The 26,000-nt window shown below is 40.4% G+C and overlaps 1 protein-coding gene and 6 non-coding genes across 7 annotated transcripts in view; 2 read left to right on the top strand and 5 right to left on the bottom strand.

Moving 5' to 3' along the window:
• LOC116680459 (zinc finger protein 345) overlaps nucleotides 1–17,633 on the bottom strand; it is a 71,767-nt gene extending 54,134 nt beyond the window's left edge. The window contains exons 1-5 of the mRNA XM_032509492.1: nucleotides 17,160–17,633; nucleotides 10,860–11,147; nucleotides 9,240–9,349; nucleotides 5,768–6,535; nucleotides 4,357–4,757 (exon numbers count right to left, since the gene is read on the bottom strand). Coding sequence (XP_032365383.1) covers nucleotides 4,357–4,757; nucleotides 5,768–6,535; nucleotides 9,240–9,349; nucleotides 10,860–11,147; nucleotides 17,160–17,352 — 1,760 coding nt within the window. The 5' untranslated portion in view covers nucleotides 17,353–17,633. The remainder of the gene's footprint in view (nucleotides 1–4,356; nucleotides 4,758–5,767; nucleotides 6,536–9,239; nucleotides 9,350–10,859; nucleotides 11,148–17,159) is intronic.
• On the bottom strand, nucleotides 986–1,057 carry trnaa-ugc (transfer RNA alanine (anticodon UGC)). The gene has a single exon. It is a non-coding gene; the product is annotated as a tRNA-Ala (tRNA).
• Nucleotides 1,595–1,666, bottom strand: trnaa-ugc (transfer RNA alanine (anticodon UGC)). The gene has a single exon. It is a non-coding gene; the product is annotated as a tRNA-Ala (tRNA).
• A 1,939-nt stretch (nucleotides 17,634–19,572) lies between the features above and the next one.
• Nucleotides 19,573–19,654, top strand: trnal-aag (transfer RNA leucine (anticodon AAG)). Its single transcript has one exon. It is a non-coding gene; the product is annotated as a tRNA-Leu (tRNA).
• A 551-nt stretch (nucleotides 19,655–20,205) lies between these two features.
• Nucleotides 20,206–20,293, top strand: trnay-aua (transfer RNA tyrosine (anticodon AUA)). Its single transcript is given in 2 exon segments — nucleotides 20,206–20,242; nucleotides 20,258–20,293. It is a non-coding gene; the product is annotated as a tRNA-Tyr (tRNA).
• Nucleotides 20,294–20,928: 635 nt separating this feature from the next.
• Nucleotides 20,929–21,000, bottom strand: trnap-cgg (transfer RNA proline (anticodon CGG)). The gene has a single exon. It is a non-coding gene; the product is annotated as a tRNA-Pro (tRNA).
• A 1,864-nt stretch (nucleotides 21,001–22,864) lies between these two features.
• Nucleotides 22,865–22,938, bottom strand: trnan-guu (transfer RNA asparagine (anticodon GUU)). Its single transcript has one exon. It is a non-coding gene; the product is annotated as a tRNA-Asn (tRNA).
• Between the last annotated feature and the right edge of the window lie 3,062 nt (nucleotides 22,939–26,000).

Raw genomic sequence — 26,000 nt, 5'->3', positions numbered from 1 at the left:
GAGCATAATACAATAAATATATTACAGTACAAGTACATAAATACAGTAAAATAGAGACTGTAAAACATGTACATTTAAAGTGCTTGTTGTGCTGTCTGATGTCTTAGGTAACACATCTGTTGCCTTTCTGCTGGACAGTACAACGCTCACTGCAAATCTTGTAACTCAGACTGAAAATAAATGATAAGAAATGCATTGGTGGAGATGGGTAGCTTCCACTACTTCTGAGATAACACTGTCTTTGCTACCACTCTTGAGGAACACCTCTTGCTGTCGGCAGGATTCAAACCTGCACGGGGAGACCTCAATGGATTTCTAGTCCATCGCCTTAACCGCTCGGCCACAACTACCTACAATTTAGTGCCAGACCTATTGGAACAAATGTTCATAAACTTTTTGATTAGTTAGTAGTAGTTACCAGACATGGGCAAAGTGCAAATCATAGTGCACTTCCTGTCTCTGTGGATCCTCGTGGAGGCAGCTTGATTGATTGATATGCTCCCTTATTTGTACCATAACACAGATCTAATATTTTATCAAATTGGGTTGGGCGAATAACCTTTCTGGCTAATCTTCACAAATAAAGCAAGTACCCACAAAATGAAAACTAATGCAATGGCTGGGAATCACACCCAGGTGAATTGCTTGGAAGGCAGCTATGCTCACCACTATACCACCATCACTGGACAATGCTATGTTCACTGCAAATCTTGATACACATCTGGGCGTTGAGACTGATTTTGCATTAATTACCATAAATGCAAGGAGGTCACGGCAACTCACAACACTGTGCTATTCAAATATGCACTAATCCTTTTCAATTGTTGAGTAAAGCAAGACATGGGTAAAGTGCACCGAGTTTTAAGACACTTGATAAGTTCATCATCCACTTTATGACCTTTTAATACTCGCTGCATTGTTTCATTTTCTCTTTCAGAATAAGAGCTTCTGCAGCTCTTTGACAGACTGGACAAGGAATACCAGCTGGAGATGCCGGGGATTGAACCCAGGTCCTCATACATGCAAAGCATGCGTTCTACCACTGAGCTACATCCCCTGAATGTTTCTAAATTTCTTTTACTTTTTCTAAGATCATTGAATAAGAGAAGAACGCATATCAGAATCGGAAACTCGGTCAGTGGAGCCATGAAAAGACCCCATGACAATCTACCTGACCATAGCCTTTCAAGTCAGTGACAAATCTAAGCTGCATTTCCTTTTTACCAAAATTCATTTCCAATTTTGGTAAAATGTTTAGCGTCAAAAGTAGTCTGTTGTTCAATATAATCAGACAGCTCAATCTGGCAGTGTTGCCATAAAAACACTGCATGCCAAACAAACTACTTGAACATTGCCCTTCTAGTCACAGACTGATCACATTTCCTTGATGCATTAATGCATTTTGTTTGTTTGTTTTATTTGATCCCCATTAGGACAATGCACTGCTCACTGCAAATCTTGCAACACATCTGGTCATTGAGACTGGTTTTTGCATTAATTACCATGAACACAAGGAGATTGCCTTTTAATACTTTTGTCTTTCAGAATAAGAGGTTTGCAGCTCTTTTACAGACTGTTGTAACAGAACACTTGTTGAAGATGCCGGGGATTGAACCCAGGGCCTCATACATGCAAAGCATGCGCTCTACCACTGAGCTACATCCCCTGAATGTTTCTACAGAAACCCCTACCCGGGAAAAATGTTGAAGTAAACTTGTTTGTTTGTTTTATTTGGATCCCCATTAGCTTCAGCATGAACTAAAAGCTTTTCTTCCTGGGGTCCTACAATCTTTTCTTTGACAATACTCTTTATGACATTTCATTACATACACACAGACATAAATTAGAAAATACTAACCATAATTAAATCTTAAAGTTAAGCAATTTATACAAGAAATAAAATAAAAGACACTACTCCGAATAGATAAATCAATTTAAGAAATAAGATAACAAAAGCCCTATAACAAACTAATTTTAAATTACATATTTAATTCCTTTGAAATAAATATGTCTTAAGTGATCTTTTAAACCATACTGAGAGTTGTGTTTGATAGTCGTTGGGAGAGAGTTCCATTCACACATCGCTCTGTACCTGACTGAACGCTGAATTTATTTAGTTTTCACTTTAGGTAAAATAAAACTCCCTTCTACTGCACGCCTCGTTGGATAATCATGTATAGCAGTACTAAAGGATAGTTTTCTGTTTGAAATAAAAGGTGTTTTGTTTGTTATAGCGTTATGTAAAAAAAACATTAGCAAATACACAAATCTATTTTTAACTTTAAACCATGAGAGTTGTTCATGCATGTTATCAATATTTGATCTAAACCCACACAAGAGAGCCACACGTGCAGCTTTATTCTGAATCACATATTAATTGCTGAAGTGTTGGACCACACCCTGAGCAGTAATCCAAAAAAAAACAAACCTGAAGGACTTTTTTACCTGTCTGTGGTGTGAAGATGTTTGCACACATTTTAATAACTGACCAGGTGTTGCCCATTTTAGTTACAAGCTTCTGAACGTGTTTGTCCCAACACAATCTCTTGTCAATAATCACACCCAAAAGTTTAGCCTCTTCTCTTGGTCTACAGAAGTTTTCTTTATACTGAGTTCAAGTTTCGGTTTGGAACATTAAAAAAATGAGTTCCAAGCACTAAAATGGTAGTTTTAGATCCATTGAGATCAGTTTGTTACTTCTGATCCAGTCCACCACTGTAACTCTCTCTGTAGTTTAGTAAACAGATAGTAAATCGTTTGTGAAGAGGAGTGGCCCAAGACAACTTTCTTGAGGAACTCCATGTTCCACAAGCCTGAAAATCTTCCATTAAAGTAAACTAATTGTCTCCTATCAGTCAAATAACTTTCCATCCATAATAATGCGGTTTGTGAAAAACCATAATATTCCAGTTTTTTTAACAGTAAGTTGCGGTCAATCATATCAAATGTTGCAGTAAAATCAAGCATCACAACACCTATTATTTTTCTCTCGTCCATATCCTTAAACCAGTCATCAACCATCTGAGTCAGGGCAGTGGCTGTTGAGTGTTTTCCTCTGTATGTATGCAAGCTGAAAAACTAATTAAATTATTATTTAAAAAATAAAACTGAATCTGTTCATAAACAATTCTTTCCATTATTTTACCGAGAATTGGTAATAAGCTTATTGGTCTACTCTTTGATCCAGAGAAAGGCATTTTCTTATTCTTTGGTATTGGCACAACTTTACATATCTTCCATGCTTGCAGACATATATTTTCCATAAAACACATATTAATTATATGAGCAATAGTAGGAACAATGATTGAAACTATTGGCTTAATCCACTTATATTCAAGATAGTCCACACCAGGTGGTTTATTTTACAATTCATCAGAAGCTACATGTTTTACTTTCCATGATCTTATTTATCAATGTTTTTGACAAAGCCGTGTTGTGTAGCTGTGTAGTATTTTTAAGATTATTTATTTTATTTATGAAATAATCATTGACACAATTTGCTATATCACTTGGTTTAGTAAGAAAATCACCTTAATTTTTCTATCTAAAAGGTCTATCTCTGTAGGGATCCATCCCATAATGTTGTCACACACTTAGAATAATAATCTGAGTCTTTCAACACTTTTAGTGGATGGAAACGTTCTCTTATCAAGGAGTTTAAACACAGAAACGGCAGGAAGGATAAATCCACCATATCAAGTCTCAAATAATCAGCATGAGAGCGTACAATTAAAAATGGCCAACTTCTAGTATGTTTGATTTGCGCTTTTTCTAAACTTCAGACTTTTCATAGTTTCATCCCAAACCCACTATATAAGGGTGACAAAATGTATTCCTAAAATAAAAATTACAATGACTTTCTGACAGCCAAAAAAAAGTATGTTTCTAGAGAGGAGAAGAAAGTTTTTACTAAATAAAAAAAGTTTAAAACACGTCTACGTTTTCCAACCAAAACATCTTTAAACGTCTTAATGTTTCGCCTTTGAGCCTTCTCCTTCAAGTAATTTACTGGAGAAATATTTAAAAAAAATTACATTTAATTTGGACCATATAGCAATAAACAAGCCGTTCTTAAATGTTGCTGGCTGTCTTTTTGTGCTCCTTTTTTTAAGATATATACATTTGAAAAATAGATTTTTAAAAGGATGGGTTCAGGCACTGATAATGGTGCCTAAATGGTAAAGGGTTCTGAGGAAAGGCAGAAAACAGTCCAGCTGATCCACAATAACATACATGCTGCTCAGAAGATAAAGTTACTGCTGGTCAGCCTTTAATGTGGAGAGAAGATCAGAATATAACAACACAGCTATCAGGGCATGAGGAGGAGGAAACAGCTTGGCTCTGAAACATGTTCACAATGAGGCAGTGTGAATGCGCTGGTGTCTTTTAAGGCTACTACTATGAGAAAAGGTTTCCCCACATTGTTCACACCAGTACGGCTTCTCTCCAGTGTGAATGCGCTGGTGAGTTTTAAGGTTACCACCACGAGAAAAGGTTTTTCCACATTGCTCACACCAGTACGGCTTCTCTCCAGTGTGAATGCGCTGGTGTTTTTTAAGGTTACCACTATGAGAAAAGGTTTTTCCACATTGCTCACACCAGTACGGCTTCTCTCCAGTGTGAATGCGCTGGTGTTTTTTAAGGGTACTACTCTGAGAAAAGGTTTCCCCACATTGATCACAGCTGTACGGCTTCTCTCCAGTGTGAACTCTCTGATGAATCTTTAAATATCCTGATGTGAAGGATTTGTCACACTGCTGACAGCGGTGACGTCTGACTCCTCTTCCTCTCCGTTTCTATCAACAGAGAAAAACCAAGAGCGTGAGTTAGTGAGGTGCCATGCTGTAGAGCTCTATCTTAAATTAGAAACAACATTTAGAGCATGTCTATGGAACATTGTTTGACTGACGCAATACTTTTCTTAATTATCTGCCAACATCACTATTATGGAGTTGCATTATGGGAATCCATGCATCCATTGTTGGTTAGTTTGTGATAAATAAACTACTTTTGATCAATTTATGTGTGGCCTCCATTTTGTTGCCAGTCTTTAGCCAGCCGGCTAAAATGGGGGACCATCCGGGATTTTTAGTGCCGGGAGAGTTGTAAATATAACATTTTCCCACAGATTTTCAGCTCTCACTGGTATCTGTAGGGGTTACCATGTTGTCTTCATGTTGCTGGAACAGCTCTACTCCAGTAAAGTAAATTGGAACCATTGTCCCTGATAGGCATTAGCAATGAGGGGCACCAGTTGACCTTTTGTTTTAGGTTTTTGTTTTTGCTAAATCAAACTTGTATAGTCAGCAGTATTGTGTAAGTAAGTAATATGGTAGTGGAATGTGGTATTGTCCACACAAGCTCCATTTCCTCAAGCATTTCTGAAGCTCAGCAGAGCTTTCTGCTGTGCTCTGGAATAAAACTGCTGAGAATCACTGACTCCTCTGAAAAACACAGGCGCATATGTAGTGGTCATGGATGTTTAAAAAATAGCATCACTAAACTCATAAATCATATTTTTGGTAAAAGTGATATTTCTACATGGCAAATCATTTACTAGTAAGTGTTGTAGAGTCCTAGAAAACCAACAGTCATGACGTCCATGCTGCTCATTCTGTGGAATTGAATCTGTAATTGAAAAGAGCATGTTCATAATAATAGCAGGGTTGTGTTCAATTAGTGAGCTGATTGATTCTGTGAAGCAAAATGTGTGGACAGTCAAATGTTGTCTCAGAGTTTTCTTTTGTGTAAAACCTTTACTACAAACTGAACAACTAAATGGTTTTTCTCCCGTGTGGACAGTCAAATGTCGTCTCAGATTTTGCTTCAGTGCAAATTTTTGATCACAAACTGAACAACTAAATGGTTTTTCACCTCTGTGGATTCTCATGTGTACAACCAAATTGCCAGGCTGACAGAAACTTGCTTTGCAAACTGAGCAGGTGTAACATTTTTCTTCTGAATGAAGTTTCATGTGAGTCGTTAAGGTTTTCTTCCGAAGGTATCTTTTACCACAAACTGAGCAACTAAATGGTTTCTCTCCTGTTTGGGCTCCAGAGTGTTTCTGAAGATGTTTTTTGCGGCCAAAGCTTCCTGTACATTCAGAGGAGCTAACTGATGTGTTTCCAGTGTTACATCCAACATCACTTACAGGTTCTTCATTGTTTGGCAGAGGGTTTAAACCTGTCTGAGGTTCCCTAGTCTCCTCCCATTCTGCACTATCATCAGTCTCAGATTCAGATTCAGGGGAGTCTGAAGTCTTTTCATGAGTAGCTGGTTGTAAAGGACTATCTGGATCTGAGTTCCTGGCTGGTTCTTGTCCTCCACAGTCCTCTCCATCAGGTCCTGTTCTCTCTGCCTCTCTGTTCTCCTCAGTTTGGCTTTCATGAAGCTGAGAGGACTGAGCTTTCTCTTCATCATCTTCTTCTCTCTTCTCAGGGACAGTAGTGAACGGGAACTTGATATCAGCCTCCTCCAGCCCTTGAAGCTGCTCTCCCTCCTGACTGGTCCAGAGTTGCTGCTGTTCCTCTTTAATGTGTGGGGGGTCTGGGTGCGCCTGGTCCAGACTGGAGCTCCACCCCTGCTGCTCAGGGGGAACCTCTGCTTTAACCACTGACAGCTTCGGGACATCTGAGGAGATTAAGGAAATACAAGTACATGTAGAAAACTGTTGACAGGGTCTCTTTACAGGGCTCCAAACTACGACCAAATTGTTGTTGTTTTTTTTAAAGTACAAGCAGTTTTTACAAATATTCACACCTGGTAATCTGACAACATTATGCTTAAATGAATGTGAGGCAGTTCGGCTCTTTATCACAGAAACATACGGCGCCCCCCAGGGGTCAGCTGAGTGAAAAAAATAAACTGTGCGCACGGTTTCATAAACCGTGCTCACGGTTTTATAAACGTGAGCAAAAAAGGAAAGATATTCAGAGATTCACACTTCTGGGATCAATTACTCTATATATCGAAATTATATTAAATCACAAATGACGCATCTCTCCTAACGTAGTAAGGTTAACAATGAGCTACTTTGTAAGCATTGATTTTTAGGAAAAACGCAGAGGTGGAAGAAGTGTTCTGCTTATTTTTCAGGAGAAAAACCCAAATGTTATTCAAGGTAATAAAATAGAGAACCACTGGCATGAATCTGTATATCAGCTGTACTCAAATACAAGTATACAGTTTTTAGAGCTGATTTCTGAAAGTGTAAATGAGGTAGTGTTTGTTGCACTTAAAATACTTGTCATTTTATTCTCTAAAATTATTGTCATTAACCCATGTCCCCATCGGCAACATGTTCTATCTGAACTGCTGACTGTGTATATGTGTATGAGATCCTGACAGTATGATAACCTGAAGCAAAAATATTACGGTTTCACGGTTTTGCAATCACAGCTTTCAAATGTATTATTTCAAAATGTCTGGGTAAAAAGCTGACACCTTAGGAACACTATAGAAAACTTTAGAGGATTTGAAACCGTGACTTTTTCAAACCACAATATACCTTGAAACCGGTAAACGACCAATGCCTATATGGTAACAATTCACAAACTCAGTAAAGAACATGGTACGGATCACAGAGGATAATCTTCACCTGTTTAAGTACGCACTGGTCAAAGAGAGACTGAAAAAGTGATTATCTTTCTTTAACGAATAACCAAACTTAAATTTCGATGATACAGAAAGGTTCGCTAACCATGCAGTCATTCCAAAGCTGATTACATTCTCTAAAACAGCCTGATAAAAAAAAAAAAACCAAGACTGCAGCGGCCACTGTTCAGAGTCTATCCTCTGGGGCTTCTCATATGCTGCATTAAACCTGAATCATGACAGAATCTGTTCCTGCAGGTCTTGCAAACATACAGCTTCTCACCTGTGTGGGTTCTTCTTACGTGGACCAACAAGCCACTACTATGCAAAAATGATGGTTCTCATGTTGATTTTAAAGTTATCTTTAACCCGTTTGTGCCGGATGCTTCGCGACGACACATCTACCGCCGGTTACTGCGTTGCGCAACTCTGACCCTCCCGCCGGCTGCTGCGTGGCGCAGCATTTTCTATTTGTCGGTCTTTTCATGACGCGTCCAGCAGAGAACGTCATTGGTTCAAAATACACATGAGGCGGGTCTTGTTGGCTATTTAAAGCCATGTGACCACCAAAATGTACCGTAGTTTGCTGAAAATCACGTCAATCAACCAGACAAACATGTGCGTTTGTTTATGAAGTTTTGAGAGACGAGCGAGAAAACGGCCCCGACAGAGGAAGTGGTAGATTATGATGAAGACATCCTCCCTCCCAAACTCCTCCCTATCTTCCACCTCAATGTCACTGCCCTCGCTGTCTAAATCCTCCTCTGATTGCCTCATAGCCGTTTTCTCGCTCGTCTCTCATTAACAATAAACAAACGCACATGTACGTCTGGTTGATTGACATGAATTTCAGCAAACTACGGTACATTTTGGTGGTCACATGGCCAACAAGACCCGCCTCATGTGTATTTGAACCAATGACGGTGCGTTCTCTGCTGCACGCGTCATGAAAAGACCGACGAATACAAAACGCTGAGCCACGCAGCAGCCGGCAGGAGGGTCAGAGTTGCGCAACGCAGTAACCGGCGGTAGATGTGTCGTCGCGAAGCATCCGGCGCAAACGGGTTAAGTCCAAAGTCTTCTCTACATGTTTTACAAGAATAAGACTTCTCACTTGTGTGGATTCTCATGTAGATGTTAAAAACATCCTTATGTCTGAAATCTTTTCCATATGTTTTGCAATAATAAGGCTTTTCACCTATGTGGATTTTCATGTGTCTCCGAAATTCTGAATTACACTTTTCCACATGTCACACATGAAAGACTTATTACATTTACCTGTTTCTGACATGTTAGTGTTGTCTACGTTGTTGCTGTGACTTCTGCTCTTGCGTCGTCTCTTCTTTGGTTCTGGCTCTGCATTTCTAGTTGATCCTGAGTCTCCATGCTGCCTCCTTTCTGGTCTTGGCTCTCAGCTCTACGGAGCTGGTGGTCACTGTTTGCTTCTGATTCCACAGAGGTTATAACTGCATGTTGGCTAAAGACTCTTTCTCTGCTGCATTTAGAGTGTCGTCATCAGGTTTAAGTTCAGAGTCTGACCTCACTGTGGTCCCTTTCCTCATAAGTAGGAGTCAACATAAGGTATCAGTCTCCTGCTTCAGGACAAGCTGCTCTCCCTCCTGACTGGTGCACAGGTCCTCTTTAATCTGTGGAGGCTCTGGGTCCTCTCGGTCCAGACTGGAGTTCCTCACCTGAATACAGAGCTGCTGGTCAGAGAGAACCTCCTCCTCCTTACAGACATGTTGCAGTGGGAGCTCTGGAGACAACAAAAGAAATAGATACCACTGTTACTGGAGAAAAGACCAGAACACTTGTTATTTTCTTGAGAACATAGACTGTAAAACTAATGAATGACACCTTGGGGGGCTAAAAAGTGAAGCCAATGCTGAAGTTCATTAAAGCTGCATTCTATATATTTTCAGCAGGGGGCGACTCCACTGGCTCCAAAAATATGATCTCTAATGTCGTTTTTCCATTTTGTGGTACCTGCTCAACTCTGCAGATTAGTACCGCCTCATGCGTGACGTGAGCGTGGCTGGTCGCCATAGCAGGAAGATTGAAATCTCGATTCACCCTGTTCACTAGGGCTGTAATCTCCCAGTCGACCAGTCGATTTATTGGTCGATACGTTCTGGCTCGACCAAAATTCTGATTGGTCGATTTCTTGCTGTGTTATTTCATCAGGTGGAAGCATGGACGTTACGGTCTACGGGTGGAAAGCACTCATTGCTAATGGGGGTGTTTTTAGAGCATCCCTGTTTCACAGGTAACAGTCTTCAGAACACCCCCCTTGTTTTCTCTTTTGTTGGATTAACCCGACCTTCTGGGGACAGATTGAAGAAAGAACTAGAAAGCCTTTTTTTAGTGGTTTGCTGAATATTTATTTAATTGGGAGTGTTTAATTTCTAGTCAGTCCTCCTCAACCATGTCGAAGACATTGCCAGTGTGGCAGCATTTTACAAAAATAGATAACGGAAAAAAGTTGAATGCAAAGATTGCATGTAACAGTTTGCATACGACAACAAACATGGCGTATCACCTAAAAACGGTAAGCTAACTTGTCTGCGTTAGGTTGCCCAGTCTGTTTGGAGCAGGCTATATGAACATATCAGAATTGGCATATTTCATAGTCTAATAATCGTTTTATAACTACCGGCGCACCCTCCCGCAACTACGGTTGCGACCCCGCTGGATGTTAAGCCTCTACTATCCAAACGCAAAAATAACATCACGGAAGGAATTGTCGACTTTATGGCTCAGGATTTGAGGCCCGTTGCTGTTGTGGAGGGCTGAGGTTTTAAGTTTGTTAATATACAGCGGCAGCACGTCACACCATCACGCAAAATGTGAGCGACTCAGAGAGAAAGTTTCAGAGTTAATACAACACAGCGAGGCACTGAGCTTGACCACAGATATGTTTAAATATACATTAAAGTGGACGTGCCTTTTGTGTTTAAGAGTAAAAGCTTTAAACTAATAGTCTATTTGCGTCTCCGTGTTCAGCCGCTAAGTGCGAGGACACAGAGTGCTGATGCAGCGCTGTCAGGGCTGACAGATGAGAGGCATTTTCTTTGGTTGATTACAGTCCTACTGTTCACAAATTAATTTAAAAAAAACATTTTCTTATTACTTTGATTCTTTTTTACGAAATACGAAACAACTGCGAATTTTACGAAACAACTGCATCACAAATGCTACTTTCTTCTGTGAATTTTAAACTCAAATTGTACATAACTGGTTTAAAAGCGCTGCAATGCTCTTTTTACCTGTTTGAGTATTAGAGTGAACCTCTGATATGTTAGTGTTGTCTACGTTGTTGCTGTGACTTCTGCTCTTGCGTCGTCTCTTCTTTGGTTCTGGCTCTGCATTTCTAGTTGATCCTGAGTCTCCATGCTGGCCTCCTTTCTGGTCTTGGCTCTCAGCTCCATGAGAGTTGTGAGAGAGGAGCTGGTGGTCACGGTTTGCTTCTGATTCCACAGAGGTTACAACTGGCATGTTGAGCTGCTGGTCAGAGAGAACCTCCTCCTCCTTACAGACATGTTGCTGTGGGAGCTCTGGAGGGACAGACAACAAAAGAAATAGGATACCACTGTTATTGGTGAAAAGACCAGAACACTTGCTCTCTTTTCATTAGACCGTAGACTGTTAAAAATAATGGACAGAGCATCCAGGTCAGTGGAGTGGAGCCAATGCTGAAGCTCATTAAAGGTCCCATGGGATGAAGATTTCACTTTATGAGGTTTTTTAACATTAATATGAGTTCCCCCCCCAGCCTGCCTATGGTCCCCCAGTGGCTAGAAATGGTGATAGGTGTACACCGAGCCCTGGGTATCCTGCTCTGCCGTTGAGAAAAATAAAGCTCAAATGGACCGATCTGAAGTCTATGAGGTCATAAGGAGCAAGTTTACCTCCCCTTTCTTTGCTTTGCCTGCCCAGAGAAAGAGAGAGACATCGTGGCTTTCAAACAAGCAAAGTGGCAGTTGGTCAAGGCAACAACTCCTGAGACTTCAGATACAGTATTAGGGACCACTAAGGTCTCTATAAAAGAGACTTCAGATACAGTATTAGGGGACCACTAAGGTCTATATAAAAGAGACTTCAGATACAGTATTAGGGACCACTAAGTTCTCTATAAAAGAGACTTCAGATACAGTATTAGGGGACCACTAAGGTCTCTATAAAAGAGACTTCAGATACAGTATTAGGGACCACTAAGGTCTATATAAAGAGACTTCAGATACAGTATTAGGGACCACTAAGGTCTATACAAAAGAGACTTCAGATACAGTATTAGGGACCACTAAGGTCTCTATAAAAGAGACTTCAGATACAGTATTAGGGGACCACTAAGGTCTATATAAAGAGACTTCAGATACAGTATTAGGGACCACTAAGGTCTCTATAAAAGAGACTTCAGATACAGTATTAGGGACCACTAAGTTCTCTATAAAGAGACTTCAGATACAGTATTAGGGGACCACTAAGGTCTATATAAAGAGACTTCAGATACAGTATTAGGGACCACTAAGGTCTATACAAAAGAGACTTCAGATACAGTATTAGGGACCACTAAGTTCTCTATAAAAGACTTCAGATACAGTATTAGGGACCACTAAGGTCTATATAAAAGAGACTTCAGATACAGTATTAGGGACCACTAAGTTCTCTATATAAAGAGACTTCAGATACAGTATTAGGGACCACTAAGTTCTCTATAAAAGAGACTTCAGATACAGTATTAGGGACCACTAAGGTCTATTTAAAGAGACTTCAGATACAGTATTAGGGACCACTAAGGTCTATACAAAAGAGACTTCAGTACAGTATAGGAACACTAAGGTCTATATAAAGAGACTTCAGATACAGTATTAGGGGACCACTAAGGTCTATATAAAAGAGACTTTCAGATGCAGTATTAGGGACCACTAAGGTCTATAGAAAGAGACTTCAGATACAGTATTAGGGACCACTAAGGTCTATATAAAGAAACTTCAGATACAGTATTAGGGGACCACTAAGGTCTATATAAAGAGACTTCAGATACAGTATTAGGGACCACTAAGGTCTATATAAAGAGACTTCAGATACAGTATTAGGGACCACTAAGGTCTATATAAAGAGACTTCAGATACAGTATTAGGGACCACTAAGGTCTATATAAAGAGACTTCAGATACAGTATTAGGGACCACTAAGGTCTATATAAAGAGACTTCAGATACCAGTATTAGGGACCACTAAGGTCTATATAAAGAGACTTCAGATACAGTATTAGGGACCACTAAGGTCTATATAAAGAGACTTCAGATACAGTATTAGGGGACCACTAAGGTCTATATAAAGAGACTTCAGATACAGTATTAGGGACCACTAAGGTCTATATAAAAGAGACTTCAGATACAGTATTAGGGACCACTAAGGTCTATATAAAGAGACTTCAGATACAGTATTAGGGACCACTAAGTTCTCTATAAAAGAGACTTCAGATACAGTATTAGGGACCACTAAGTTCTCTATAAAAGGGACTTCAGATACAGTATTAGGGGACCACTAAGGTCTATATAAAGAGACTTCAGATACAGTATTAGGGACCACTAAGCTCTATACAAAAGAGACTTCAGATACAGTATTAGGGACCACTAAGTTCTCTATAAAAGAGACTTCAGATACAGTATTAGGGACCACTAAGGTCTATATAAAAGAGACTTCAGATACAGTATTAGGGACCACTAAGTTCTATATAAAGAGACTTCAGATACAGTATTAGGGACCACTAAGGTCTATACAAAAGAGACTTCAGATACAGTATTAGGAACCACTAAGGTCTATATAAAGAGACTTCAGATACAGTATTAGGGGACCACTAAGGTCTATATAAAAGAGACTTCAGATGCAGTATTAGGGACCACTAAGGTCTATAGAAAGAGACTTCAGATACAGTATTAGGGACCACTAAGGTCTATATAAAGAGACTTCAGATACAGTATTAGGAACCACTAAGGTCTATATAAAGAGACTTCAGATACAGTATTAGGGACCACTAAGGTCTATATAAAGAGACTTCAGATACAGTATTAGGGGACCACTAAGGTCTATATAAAGAGACTTCAGATACAGTATTAGGGACCACTAAGGTCTATATAAAGAGACTTCAGATACAGTATTAGGGACCACTAAGGTCTATATAAAGAGACTTCAGATACAGTATTAGGGACCACTAAGGGCTATATAAAGAGACTTCAGATACAGTATTAGGGACCACTAAGGTCTATATAAAGAGACTTCAGATACAGTATTAGGGACCACTAAGGTCTATATAAAGAGACTTCAGATACAGTATTAGGGGACCACTAAGGTCTATATAAAGAGACTTCAGATACAGTATTAGGGACCACTAAGGTCTATACAAAAGAGACTTCAGATACAGTATTAGGAACCACTAAGGTCTATATAAAGAGACTTCAGATACAGTATTAGGGGACCACTAAGGTCTATATAAAAGAGACTTCAGATACAGTATTAGAGACCACTAAGGTCTATATAAAGAGACTTCAGATCCAGTATTAGAGACCACTAAGGTCTATATAAAAGAGACTTCAGATACAGTATTAGGGACCACTAAGGTCTATATAAAGAGACTTCAGATCCAGTATTAGAGACCACTAAGGTCTATATAAAAGAGACTTCAGATTAGGGCTGCACGATTATGGCCAAAATGATAATCACGATTATTTTGATCAAAATTTTGATCGCGATTATTTGTTGATTTTAGCCAAAACAAATTGTATTGTCACATAGGCTATTTATAACTGCGAGAGGGAGTGTGATGGACGCTACTCACAGAGAGACGGCTGATCATTATGAACGGGTCCAGCACAGGTCGAACGGCGGATACACACGGCGTCTGTATTGTCACTGCGCTGCATTGTTATGAACTTTGATATTCTGGCCATGGGTCACATCTCTGGCCCAGATCCAGCAGCTCCGTCTCCCACGCTGTTACTCTACCAACTGAAGTTAGTTGCATTTATTAACTTCTTCTGTGTTCTTCGCCGTAGCGGCCGCGGTAGCAGAGTTACCCGCGGAAACACTGGAACAAACACAGGTTTGCCGCTCGTATTTAACAATAGCTGTGTTAATAAAAAATTAAAACTGTGGACAAATGTCAGAAGTGTGGACCGCCGCTGCTGTGTGGCGGGGCGCGGAGAGTAAGACGAGAGAGAGTAGAGGAGAGATCCCACACAGGCACGGCTTTACAGACAAAATGGGTCACGTAACGGAAAATTAAACCATATCCATATAAACAGCATCGCTGCGGATGCGAGGACATTAGCACCGGTGCGTCCTAGAGGAGCTAACAGCTAACAGCCGCTAGCTACTAGCACCGACTAGCACTGGTCACTGCTGTTGTCTGAAAAACAACAGACTCGACAAATGTTGCGTTTACTGGCAAACTGGTAAACCTTGATACCGACGTATAACCGACTGCTATCTGTTGAGTTTTCCTCCCGTTACTCGGCCTCTGGGACTGTCTACATCTAGAAACTAAGATGCACGGGGTTGCAGTGAACTACTCTGACTGGCTCATGAGCAGACGGTAGTAGCGGCAGATTGGCTTTGCAAAAACCCGGAGCGTTCTGTGAAATGACGCTTTAAAAAAAATAATCGCGCGATCACGCAAATTTGATCGTGGGAAGTCAAAATCGTGATCGCGATTAAAATTCGATTAATTGTGCAGCCTACTTCAGATACAGTATTAGGGACCACTAAGGTCTATATAAAAGAGACTTCAGATACAGTATTAGAGACCACTAAGGTCTATATAAAGAGACTTCAGATCCAGTATTAGAGACCACTAAGGTCTATAAAAGAGACTTCAGATACAGTATTAGGGACCACTAAGGTCTATAAAAGAGACTTCAGATACAGTATTAGGGACACTAAGGTCTATATAAAGAGACTTCAGATACAGTATTAGGGACCACTAAGGTCTATATAAAGAGACTTCAGATACAGTATTAGGGACCACTAAGGTCTATATAAGAGACTTCAGATACAGTATTAGGACCACTAAGGTCTATATAAGAGACTTCAGATACAGTATTAGGGACCACTAAGGTCTATATAAAGAGACTTCAGATACAGTATTAGGGGACCACTAAGGTCTCTATAAAAGAGACTTAGATACAGTATTAGGGAACACTAAGGTCTATATAAAGAGACTTCAGATACAGTATTAGGGGACCACTAAGGTCTATATAAAGAGACTTCAGATACAGTATTAGGGACCACTAGGTCTATACAAAAAGAGACTTCAGAACCGATTAGGAACCACTAAGGTCTATATAAAGAGACTTCAGATACGTATTAGGGACCACTAAGGTCTATATAAAAGAGACTCAGATACAGTATTTAGAGACCACTAAGGTATATATAAAACCATCCAAAAAGCACCATGTCATGGGAATTTACAGCTGCATGTGCTCTAATTTTTTGCAGGTTCCAAAAAGAATAATTATAACTCAGTAAACTTTATCATAATGACTTTGTAGTCTCAATGCTAGTTTGGTCCCGTTTATTTTATGTAAAATAAAAGATAAGCAGGGATCTTTCGGACCTGTCAAACAGGACAGAGGCTTTAATTATTGTAAATTGAAATTTAAATCTGATGTGTTTGTCCCACACAGTGGAGTTATACGCCTAGCTTTATTCAAGACCACAGTCTTTCAATTTGACAGCATTTCTCACTAATATTACTTTCGTATTGTAATAAATTACCAATAGGCTAATTACTTTGTAATTTAAGAACATGTGTGTGACGACCCAGAATGACAGGGGCCCTGGAAGTTGGCCCATCCCGGTCTGATGTCAGTGTAACTTTTTATTTTACAAAAAGCTTTATTTGAAGGTTTTTACAATTACATGTTATGACATACATACATAGAGAGCAGAAAAAAATAAATACAAACTACAAATTACAAAACATGATAATTTACATACAGTGCAGAGAGAGTGTTAAAGTGCATGTGCTAGAAGTGCAAAGAACAGACCATAAAGTGCAGAGTGCAAGCATCACAAATTAATAATATTCCAAGGTAGGAGCTGATTTTTGTCTAATTTCTTTCTCTTCTCAACTCAGTGATGACCTGTTAAAACGTCATCACTGGTTATGAAAGTCTGCTGAATTATCATATAGCACCTAGTCTTCCCAGTTTGAAACACACAATACATATATAATTTGCAAAAGTTCTTTTTCTTTTTCTAAAACACTCTGGTCCTTTATACAATACATTACACTCTTATTAGTCACATTAAATTTCACACCACACACTCTCATTTTATCCCAGACTTCCTGCGCTCTGAAGCAGTCCATGAGGAGATGCTGTTGTGTCTCATCATCGTTGCATGTGGTCATGGGACAGGTTTTAGTCTTCACATAGCAACTCCAAGACACAACAGCTCTCACAGGAAGTCTGTTAACGGCCAGCAGCCACCTCATGTCTCGGATGCTCTCAGACATGTCAGTGTAACCAGAGGGTGACCGGAGAGAAGAAGTAAAGGTACCAACCTGCTCTGTGCAGCCGGAGCTGAGGGCTGAAAACAGCGTCCAGTCGTTTCCGTTGGCGCTCGTTCTCCTCTTTTAAACGACACAGTTCCTCCTCGTACTCTGCTATCGTTCTTTCAAACAGCCCAAATATCTCTTCAGCAGCCGCAGTTAGTCGCTGCTCCACCAGCCCTCTCAGCATTTGGACTTTAGACATTTTCACACAGGGACAGAAACTTTTCCTCCGAACAAACTCCGTCAAAAACGCTGTTTGTTTTCCTTCAAACTGTTGCTAAGCAGCTAGCATGCTAAGCTAGCGTCATTAGCTTTGTAGCTTCCGGAGATGAGTCCGAGGTAAAACATTCAGAAAGAAGGTGAGCAGCACAAAGTCCATGAGACAGGTTTATCCGGACACACACAGGCTCTGATGGACCACATCTGTTGGAGCTCACACACTTTCCCAGCACAACAAACCGACTCCAAGTTTTCACTCACGTTAGACGCCATATTGCTCAAAGAATAACATCCGTTTTGCTGCAGCTTGGTGAATAGCCTTCAAATAAAGGTCTGTATAAAAAGGAGGTACAAGAAGTGGTTTATTTCAATGGTAAACATTCTTCAATTCCTAAAAACGTCTTGCTCTAAGAACTTTGATATATAAAAATTGTCTTTAATGGATAGTTTGAGTTACCGGCCATAGCCAGACTAATAACCTATATGTGGTTGGGAGATTTTTATTATTAAGGCCAGTTATTACATGGATTAGGATACTATGCATCCTGATAAAATTCCTTTGTCTTTTGGAATTAAAATACCCAGACTCTAGACTCCATCTGGGACTTGGAAACAAAACAAGACACTCTTGCTGTTTTTCATGTTGGTTTTGGCACTTTACTAATGTGCCAAAAAACACTAATGTGCATGTATTTGATTCTTCTCCTCAGACGTCCAGCAGCTGTCGGTGGTTAAAGCAGAGGTTCCCCCTGAGCAGCAGGGTTGGAGCTCCAGTCTGGGCTCTGGTCCCCATGGTGACAAGTCGAGCTGGGGGTACAGTGAGGTGGATAGAGGAGGAGGATCTGAGGGAGCGGGAGGGGACGGCGATGTGAAGGAGTTCAGTTAGATATGGAGGAGCAAGTTTATGGATGGCTTTGAAAGTATGGAGAAAGATTTTAAATTATATTCTGAAATGAACTGAAGCCAATGGAGCTGCTGGAGGACAGGGGTTGTATGATGAAAAGGGGGTTCTGGTGATGACACCAGCTGCTGAGTTCTGAAGAAGTTGAAGTTTATGGAAAGAGGCCAAATAGTTACAGTAATCAAGGCGGTAGGTGACGAGGCTGTGGATAAGGATGGAGGCAGTGTGAGTGGTAAGGGAGGGACGGAGGCGGTTAATGTTGCGTAGGTGGAAGTAGGCAGACCGGCAGATATTATTTATGTGTGACTGGAAGGATAAGGAGGAGTCAAGGATGACGCCCAGACTCTTGACCTGAGGGGAAGGGGAGACCAAGGAGTTGTCAAGTGGTAGAGTGAAACTGTTGATGAAAAAATGCCAGTACTTTATTAAAAAATGCTATCACTCTTTGTCATTTTTCTTTGGCAGTGTTGATTTGAGTAGTGAGTAGGTTTAGGTCTGTGTGAATATGGGCCCCACATTTTGAGGGGAGGTTTAGGAAGGACCAAGGTTCCAACAGCTATCTTTTATGTGAGCTTCCTGATTGTTCACACCTTAACTATTCACATTTAAAAAAGGCAGTTATTTTAGCTTTGATTTACTCATCAGCTCTTTTTTTAAGTGATTTTAGACGTGGAACGAGCCATCTTTTATTTCCGTGGAGGTCCAAGTGAGAACGAGTGCAAAGAAGAGTGATGAAGAAGCCAAAAGAGAAAAGAGGGAAAGGAGTGTTATTGTTTTTAGGAAGCAGATTTACAGCTATACACTTTGCAAATCAGTGGCTCACCCTGGCCGCCATCAAAGATGCCATTTGGACCTCAAGAAATTTGCTGGTAAGAAAGAACATGCAGATCCCCCCCTGTTTTGATCAATTGAGGTATTTCAGTGAAGTCTTTGGTCTTGGACAGTTACCTTACAATCTAAAACTGTATATCCTATTGTCTCTGGAACAATAGTTGGCAGTTGGAGGAGTAATGGCTCTTTACAGTGAATATGCAAAAGAAGATGTTCACAAGTTCAGCCCAGGTAAATGCTCAGCCCATATTCACACAGAACTAAACCTACTTACTTAATGTGGTTATAATATATAAAAATCACTGCCAGAGAAAAATGACAAAGAGTGATGTCATTTTTAATAGTAATATTGGCAGTTTGTAATAAAGTGTTGGCTTTTTCCTTGCAAAGGTTTTTTCCCAATAACATTTACAAGCATACCGTTAGTTACGGTGCCTGTGATTGTCACAATGTGGAGAGCTGATACTTGCAGGTAGTGTGGCCAAGTGGTCTAAGGTGCTGGATTAAGGCTCCAGTCTCTCTGGAGGCGTGGGTTCAAATCCCACCACTGCCTTTTGCAAATATTACATAGCTGGTAGCCAACCAATTGATGTCTTACAGCTGTGTCGTTTAGGCTGAACTTGAAGTAACTAGAATCATCCATCAATTACCTTGCTGAGATTGTTCCTTGTTAACCTGAGGTTCAACGATTGGTGAATCCTTCCTTTCCAGCACTTTGGAGTAGAAAATCAGCAAATAATTGCGATAGTTAATCGTGATCTCTAATTGTCGTTATCATTTTGGCCATAACCGTGCAGCTCAAAGAGATTTTATCAAACCAGGTTGGGCAAGTAACCCTTCTGCTGACTTCTTGTAAAAAAAGCAACTAACACAACTCAAAGAAAGCTACTGCGATGGCTAGGAATCGAACCCAGGTCAACTGCTTGGAAGGCAGCTTTGCTCACCACTATACCACCATCACTGGGCAGCACTTTTTCACTTCAAATCTTGTAATACATCTGGGTATTGAGACTGGAAATGCACTCTATCACTGAAAGTCCCTCCAGGGGGGTCCTGTGTTATCACAATCAACCGAATGGGAAGTTCGTATGACAATGCTAGCTCCCTTCGATAGCTCAGTTGGTAGAGCGGAGGACTATAGAGGCATAAAGCTGAAATCCTTAGGTCGCTGGTTCAACTCTGGCTCGAAGGAGAAGTTTTCTTCAAGAGTTTCCCTTCAGGGATCAATCAAGAATTTCTGATTCTGATGTAGATATGGAAACCTACTTATTGACCCAAAAGCATGATACTTCTTGCCGAGACATAACATGAAACAAAAAAAAGAGGTGTGGTAGATATGAGCGCAGAAATCCTTTCACGACAGGCTTTACGTGAGATTCATGAAACGTTCGTATCACACCAATCAGAGAGTAAGAATGATCGTACATTGATAAATGCAGCGGCTGGAAAGCGACTTGATTTTGCCACTAAGAAGTGATAGTAGTATTGTGATGAATTTGCCTCGCGTGTGACACTCTTTTCCATCATATTCAATAACTAAACCAGATTATTCAATCCATTCCTCTACTTAAATGCAAAGTAGTCTCATCCAGGACCTATCGCACCCTAAGCGAGAATCATAAACCTAGACCAATGAACAAGGAGAGTCATGTCCTGCTCATTGTTCCTCATATCTTTTCCCAGTTTTTTTCTATTGCGTGCAGTTGAAGCAGGATATGAAAATTGCCAACATGCTGTACTACAATTGTGCTGGCTCCTAATCTGGGTTAATTTAACAATAAACTGGATTTAAAGTACAGATTTGGGTTGGAACAGCACCTTGCTTCAGGGCTCGTCCGGGAGTTGAACCCTGGACCTCTCGCACCCGAAGCGAGAATCATACCCCTAGACCAACGAGCCACGTAAACATAGCATATTAGCAATTTTCCATCAAGTAAATGTGACCAGTCAGTGACTCGAAAGCCAACCGTTAAGAAGTTTGTTTGGCATGAAGTGTTTTTATGGCTCCACTGCCAGACTGAGCTTTCTGATTATATTGGACTAAAGACTACTTTTGAAGCAAAACATTTTACCAACATTGGAACTTGAATTTTTTGGTCAAAAGTGACAGCAGATAAGCCTAGTTTCCACCATCTATTGGACGACAGACTACTTTTGTCAAAATTAGAAATTTAATATTGGTAAAAAAGAAATGCAGTTTGAAAGAGGAAATGCAGCTTGGATTTGTCACTGACTTGAAAGACTATGGTCAGGTAGATTGGCATGGGGTCTTTTCATGGCTCCACTGCCCGACTCAGCTTAACGATCTCATTTGACAACAGGAAGAATTTGATACAAAATATTTTACCAAAACAAAGACTTGATTTTGTCAGTAAAAAGTGAAAGTATAATATAACAGCTCTCCACATGACACACACAGGGACTGTGACTAACATTACGTTTGTTAATATTACCAGACATATGGTCTCTATGGTCTTCTGCAGAAGGATAAGTCCCAGAGTTGGCTCACTCCAGGTTATTTAAACAACAATCATCCCTGGATGGACTTGAACCACCATCCTTTCAGTTAACAGTCAACTGCGCTGACCTATTGCGCCACAGAGACTGCGCCTGTCTGATGTTTTATGAGCGGGAACTCGATCTTTAAGCCACAAGCATTTGCTTTATGGCTTTTTGAGGTTGTGCTGCACATGTCTGCTTATTAGATTATCAGGCTATTTTCCTGTTACTCAGAAATTGGGGAAGCTGACTCATGTGGAAATGGAGAAGCTGGACGTGCATTGTATTGTTCTTACATGTCAATTGGATTCTGACTTTCAATTCAAATATTTGGCATCCAAGAAAGTTTCAGAACTGATGATGTATCAGTCATTGTGCTGGTGGTTTCTTGGTCACAGCAACAAGCTTGATCATTGACATACAGTTGCACGCCACGTATCACAAAACTGTTGGGTGGGGCCTTATATGTTTGCTTGTTTTACATCAAGTGACCTGCAAACCAATGACTGCAAAGATTAATATGTACAAGGCTTGCAGAACTGTACCTTCTAATAGACATAAGGCCACTTGGGTTATCTTTGGGCTGCTCTATGGTCTTCTGCAGAAGGATAAATCCCAGAGTTGGCTCACTCCAGGTTATTTAAACAACAAACGTCCCTGGGTGGACTTGAACCACCATCCTTTCAGTTAACAGCCGACTGCGCTGACCTATTGCGCCACAGAGACTGCGCCTGTCTGATGTTTTATGAGCGGGAGCTCGATCTTTAAGCCACAAGCATTTGCTTTATGGCCTTTTGAGGTTGAGCTGCACATGTATGCTTATCAGGCTATTTTCCTGTTACTCAGAAATTGGGGAAGCTGACTCATGTGGAAATGGAGAAGCTGGACGTGCATTGTATTGTTCTTACATGTCAATTGGATTCTGACTTTCAATTCAAATATTTGGCATCCAAGAAAGTTTCAGAACTGATGATGTATCAGTCATTTTGCTGGTGGTTTCTTGGTCACAGCGACAAGCTTGATCATTGACATACAGTTGCACGCCACGTATCACAAAACTGTTGGGTGGGGCCTTATATGTTTGCTTGTATTACATCAAGTGACCTGCATACCAATGACTGCAAAGATTAATATGTACATGGCTTGCAGAACTGTACCTTCTAATAGACATAAAACCACTTGGGTTATCTTGGGGCTGCTCTATGGTCTTCTGCAGAAGTGTAAAGACCAGATTTGTCTCTCTCCAGGTTATTTAAGCAACAAACGTCCCTGGGTGGACTTGAACCACCATCCTTTCGGTTAACAGCCGACTGCGCTGACCTATTGCGCCACAGAGACTGCGCCTGTCTGAGGGTTTGTGAGTGGGAGCTCGATCTTTAAGCCACAAGCATTTGCTTTATGGCTGTCTGTTAAAACATGAACAGAGACAACTTCTCTTTGTTGAAGCATTATTACAATCAAGCATCAGGATATACATGGGGGGGGGGGGGGGGGCTCTGCCATGGCTGTGTGTGGTAATAAAAGAAATACATAACATTGTAAAGGCTACCATACACAAGGCATAGGAATCATATATGCTAGTAAATAATAACAATAAACCCAATATCAATTACATTATCTTAATGAGCAAGGACATTTAACAATGGCCATTATATCGAATCCGGCAGGTATAAGCTAGCTAACAGGTGTAACCTAGGTAACAGGTGAAGAACACAAACAAGCTAACTTTTAAATTTGCCAGAACTAAAGACCAATACAACAACAGGCTTAAATGAACTGACAACATCAGTTCTAGGACTTACAGTTCTCAAAGACGCACACAATCTCAGTTGATTATCCTCCGGACAACTAGTCTCTTGCTCTTTTCTCTCACAATCACACCTGATATACGACTTTTAGTACAAAACTAAAGTAACAAGCCAATTTCGTAAAATGTGAGTAAAAAGTGCAAATTGTAGTAGACTGCCTCAGTCTGTGGATCCTTATGGAGGAAGCTTGATTGATTGATATACCGCCTTATTTGTACCATAACAGAGATCTAATATTGTATTAAACCAGGTTGGGCAAGTAACCTTTCTGGTTACTTCTTGACAAATAGAGTAAGTAATATCACTCAACGAAAACTACTGCAAAGGCTGGGAATCAAACCCAGGTCAAGTGCTTGGAAGGCAGTTACCTAAAGCACCCTAAGTAAGTAAAAGGATTAATAAAGATAAGTCTTAGTCAATCTCAGAAAACAGTTTTAAAAAACTGAAAATCTTCAGGGGATGTAGCTCAGTGGTAAAGAGCATGCTTTACATGTATGAGTACCTGGCATCTCCAGCAGGTATTATGGTAGAGTCTTTAAAAGAGCTGCAGAAGATATTACCTCCTGTAGTAATCTGGCTGGTAGGGTTATAGAACGTAGTGGTAGACTAAGGCTGAATCCCATTCCTTCCCCTTACCCCTACCCCTTGGCCCTTACCCCTACCCCTTGGCCCTTGAAACCAAGGGGTAGGGGTAAGGGGTGAAAACATACCCCTATGAATTGGGACACCACTTGGTGACATCACCATACAGTATTGATCACAAACCTCCAAGATGCCGTCTAGGTCTGTTGATTGTGTGGGTTTGGACAACAGTGTTATATATTTTAGTTATTTTAGGTTCACTTTGGTAGTGCAGAGTACTTATCTGTGTAGTACTTAGGTCTGTTTGCAATACAAATGTGTATACACATGCATCATGTGTACATATACATACATATACACCCTGTATACATGGTGTGTGTATATCTGTTTCAGTTATCACCGTTTTGAATGTCATTGATGTTCACAAAAACATTTTGTTGACAAAAATCTGTCTTATGGTGATAAATTGAACATAACAGGCAAAAACGTTACATAAAATAATGTTACAGAACCATTGTCAACTATTAGAACCATAACTAACATGTCGCCCACAATAAAAGGCACTCATATGTGTAAAACTAAAAAAATACACACAAGACCACAAACAAACTACACACACACTACACTGTTGTAGCTACAGCTGCTCTGATATTCCAGACCAGTCTGGAGCCTTTTGGCCAGTAACCCCCCCTCACATATCATCAGTGTCCCATATCAAAACCAACAACAATATAACAAGTGCATGAACAATGAACAGGAATTAATTAAATATTATTACAATAATAGTAGGCTACCAATGCAATAATGAATGGGTACAACATGAACATATGAATTAGGAAACGTCTGCTCGTTTGCAGCCCCAACCTGGATCAGCTGCTGTGTCCTCCTGTGTCCTCCTGTGTGAGACAGGGCGGTATATGTTAAGCACGTAGCGATGTATCATAGACCGTTAATATATATCTAGCTATACAATCTATGCGATCTATACAGTCCATTCAAGGCAGAAATATGTGGGACTGTTCAACGTTAGCGTTAGCGATTAGCGTTAGCGATTAGCGTTAGCGATTAGCGTTAGCATTGCAAGCTAGCGATTTTTAAAAAGTTTCAGTTAGGAACATGGGTACACATGTACAGGACTGCATAGACCACAAAACAAGACTGTCGTAACTTTTTAATCAATTATTTAAAGCTGAAAGTACTTACATTCATGTGTCTCTCTGGTTGATGCAGCAGCCACACACTGCCTGTGTGTTTTCTAGTGAGGTCGCGTCCACACTAGATCCGTAGGGGTATACAGCCCTTGATCGATGCCCTACCCCTAGCTCGTAATACGTATTGGACCGGCACTAGGTGCCGCGTGAACGCGCAAAAGGTAGGGGAAGGGGTAAGGGGAAGGAATGGGATTCAGCCTAAGACCTCCTGTTACACAAACTAAGCGGTGTGCTCTCTCTTTTATACCTCAGACTATCAGACAGCACAACAAGCACTTTAAATGTACATGTTTAGTCTCTATTTTACTGTATTTATGTACTTAAACTGCAGTATGTTTTTAGTATTATGCTCCAGTTTTTAGAGGTGTTACAGCAAGTATGAGCACTGTAGTTTCCATTTTTATAGATGAAAACTGGACATCTTATTAGGTTTACTCTTCAGCAGATGGAAACCTTACATCCCAGACACTTACTTTGCTAAACATCCACAGACTGGAAATAGACTCAGTGCTCATACAAATGATGAGATTTAGCAGAGGATGGTTTCGATCCATCGACCTCTGGGTTATGGGCCCAGCACGCTTCCGCTGCGCCAAAGACCGCCTCTTCAGGGCCAGATCATTACATGCACTACTGTGGTAACTTGGCTCCTAGTCATTTGCGTTCGTGTTGTTGTATTCTAGTACTTTGTTTTTGGTTCTTTAGGGGTATGATTCTCGCTTTGGGTGCGAGAGGTCCCGGGTTCAACTCCTGGACAAGCCCTGAAGGCAGAAGCTGTTACTTTCCTAATCTGAAATTT

The sequence above is a fragment of the Etheostoma spectabile genome, unplaced genomic scaffold (genome assembly GCF_008692095.1).
Source record: "Etheostoma spectabile isolate EspeVRDwgs_2016 unplaced genomic scaffold, UIUC_Espe_1.0 scaffold00018463, whole genome shotgun sequence".
NCBI classification, from domain to species: Eukaryota; Metazoa; Chordata; class Actinopteri; order Perciformes; family Percidae; genus Etheostoma; species Etheostoma spectabile.
This window is presented reverse-complemented; position numbering and strand designations above follow the sequence as displayed.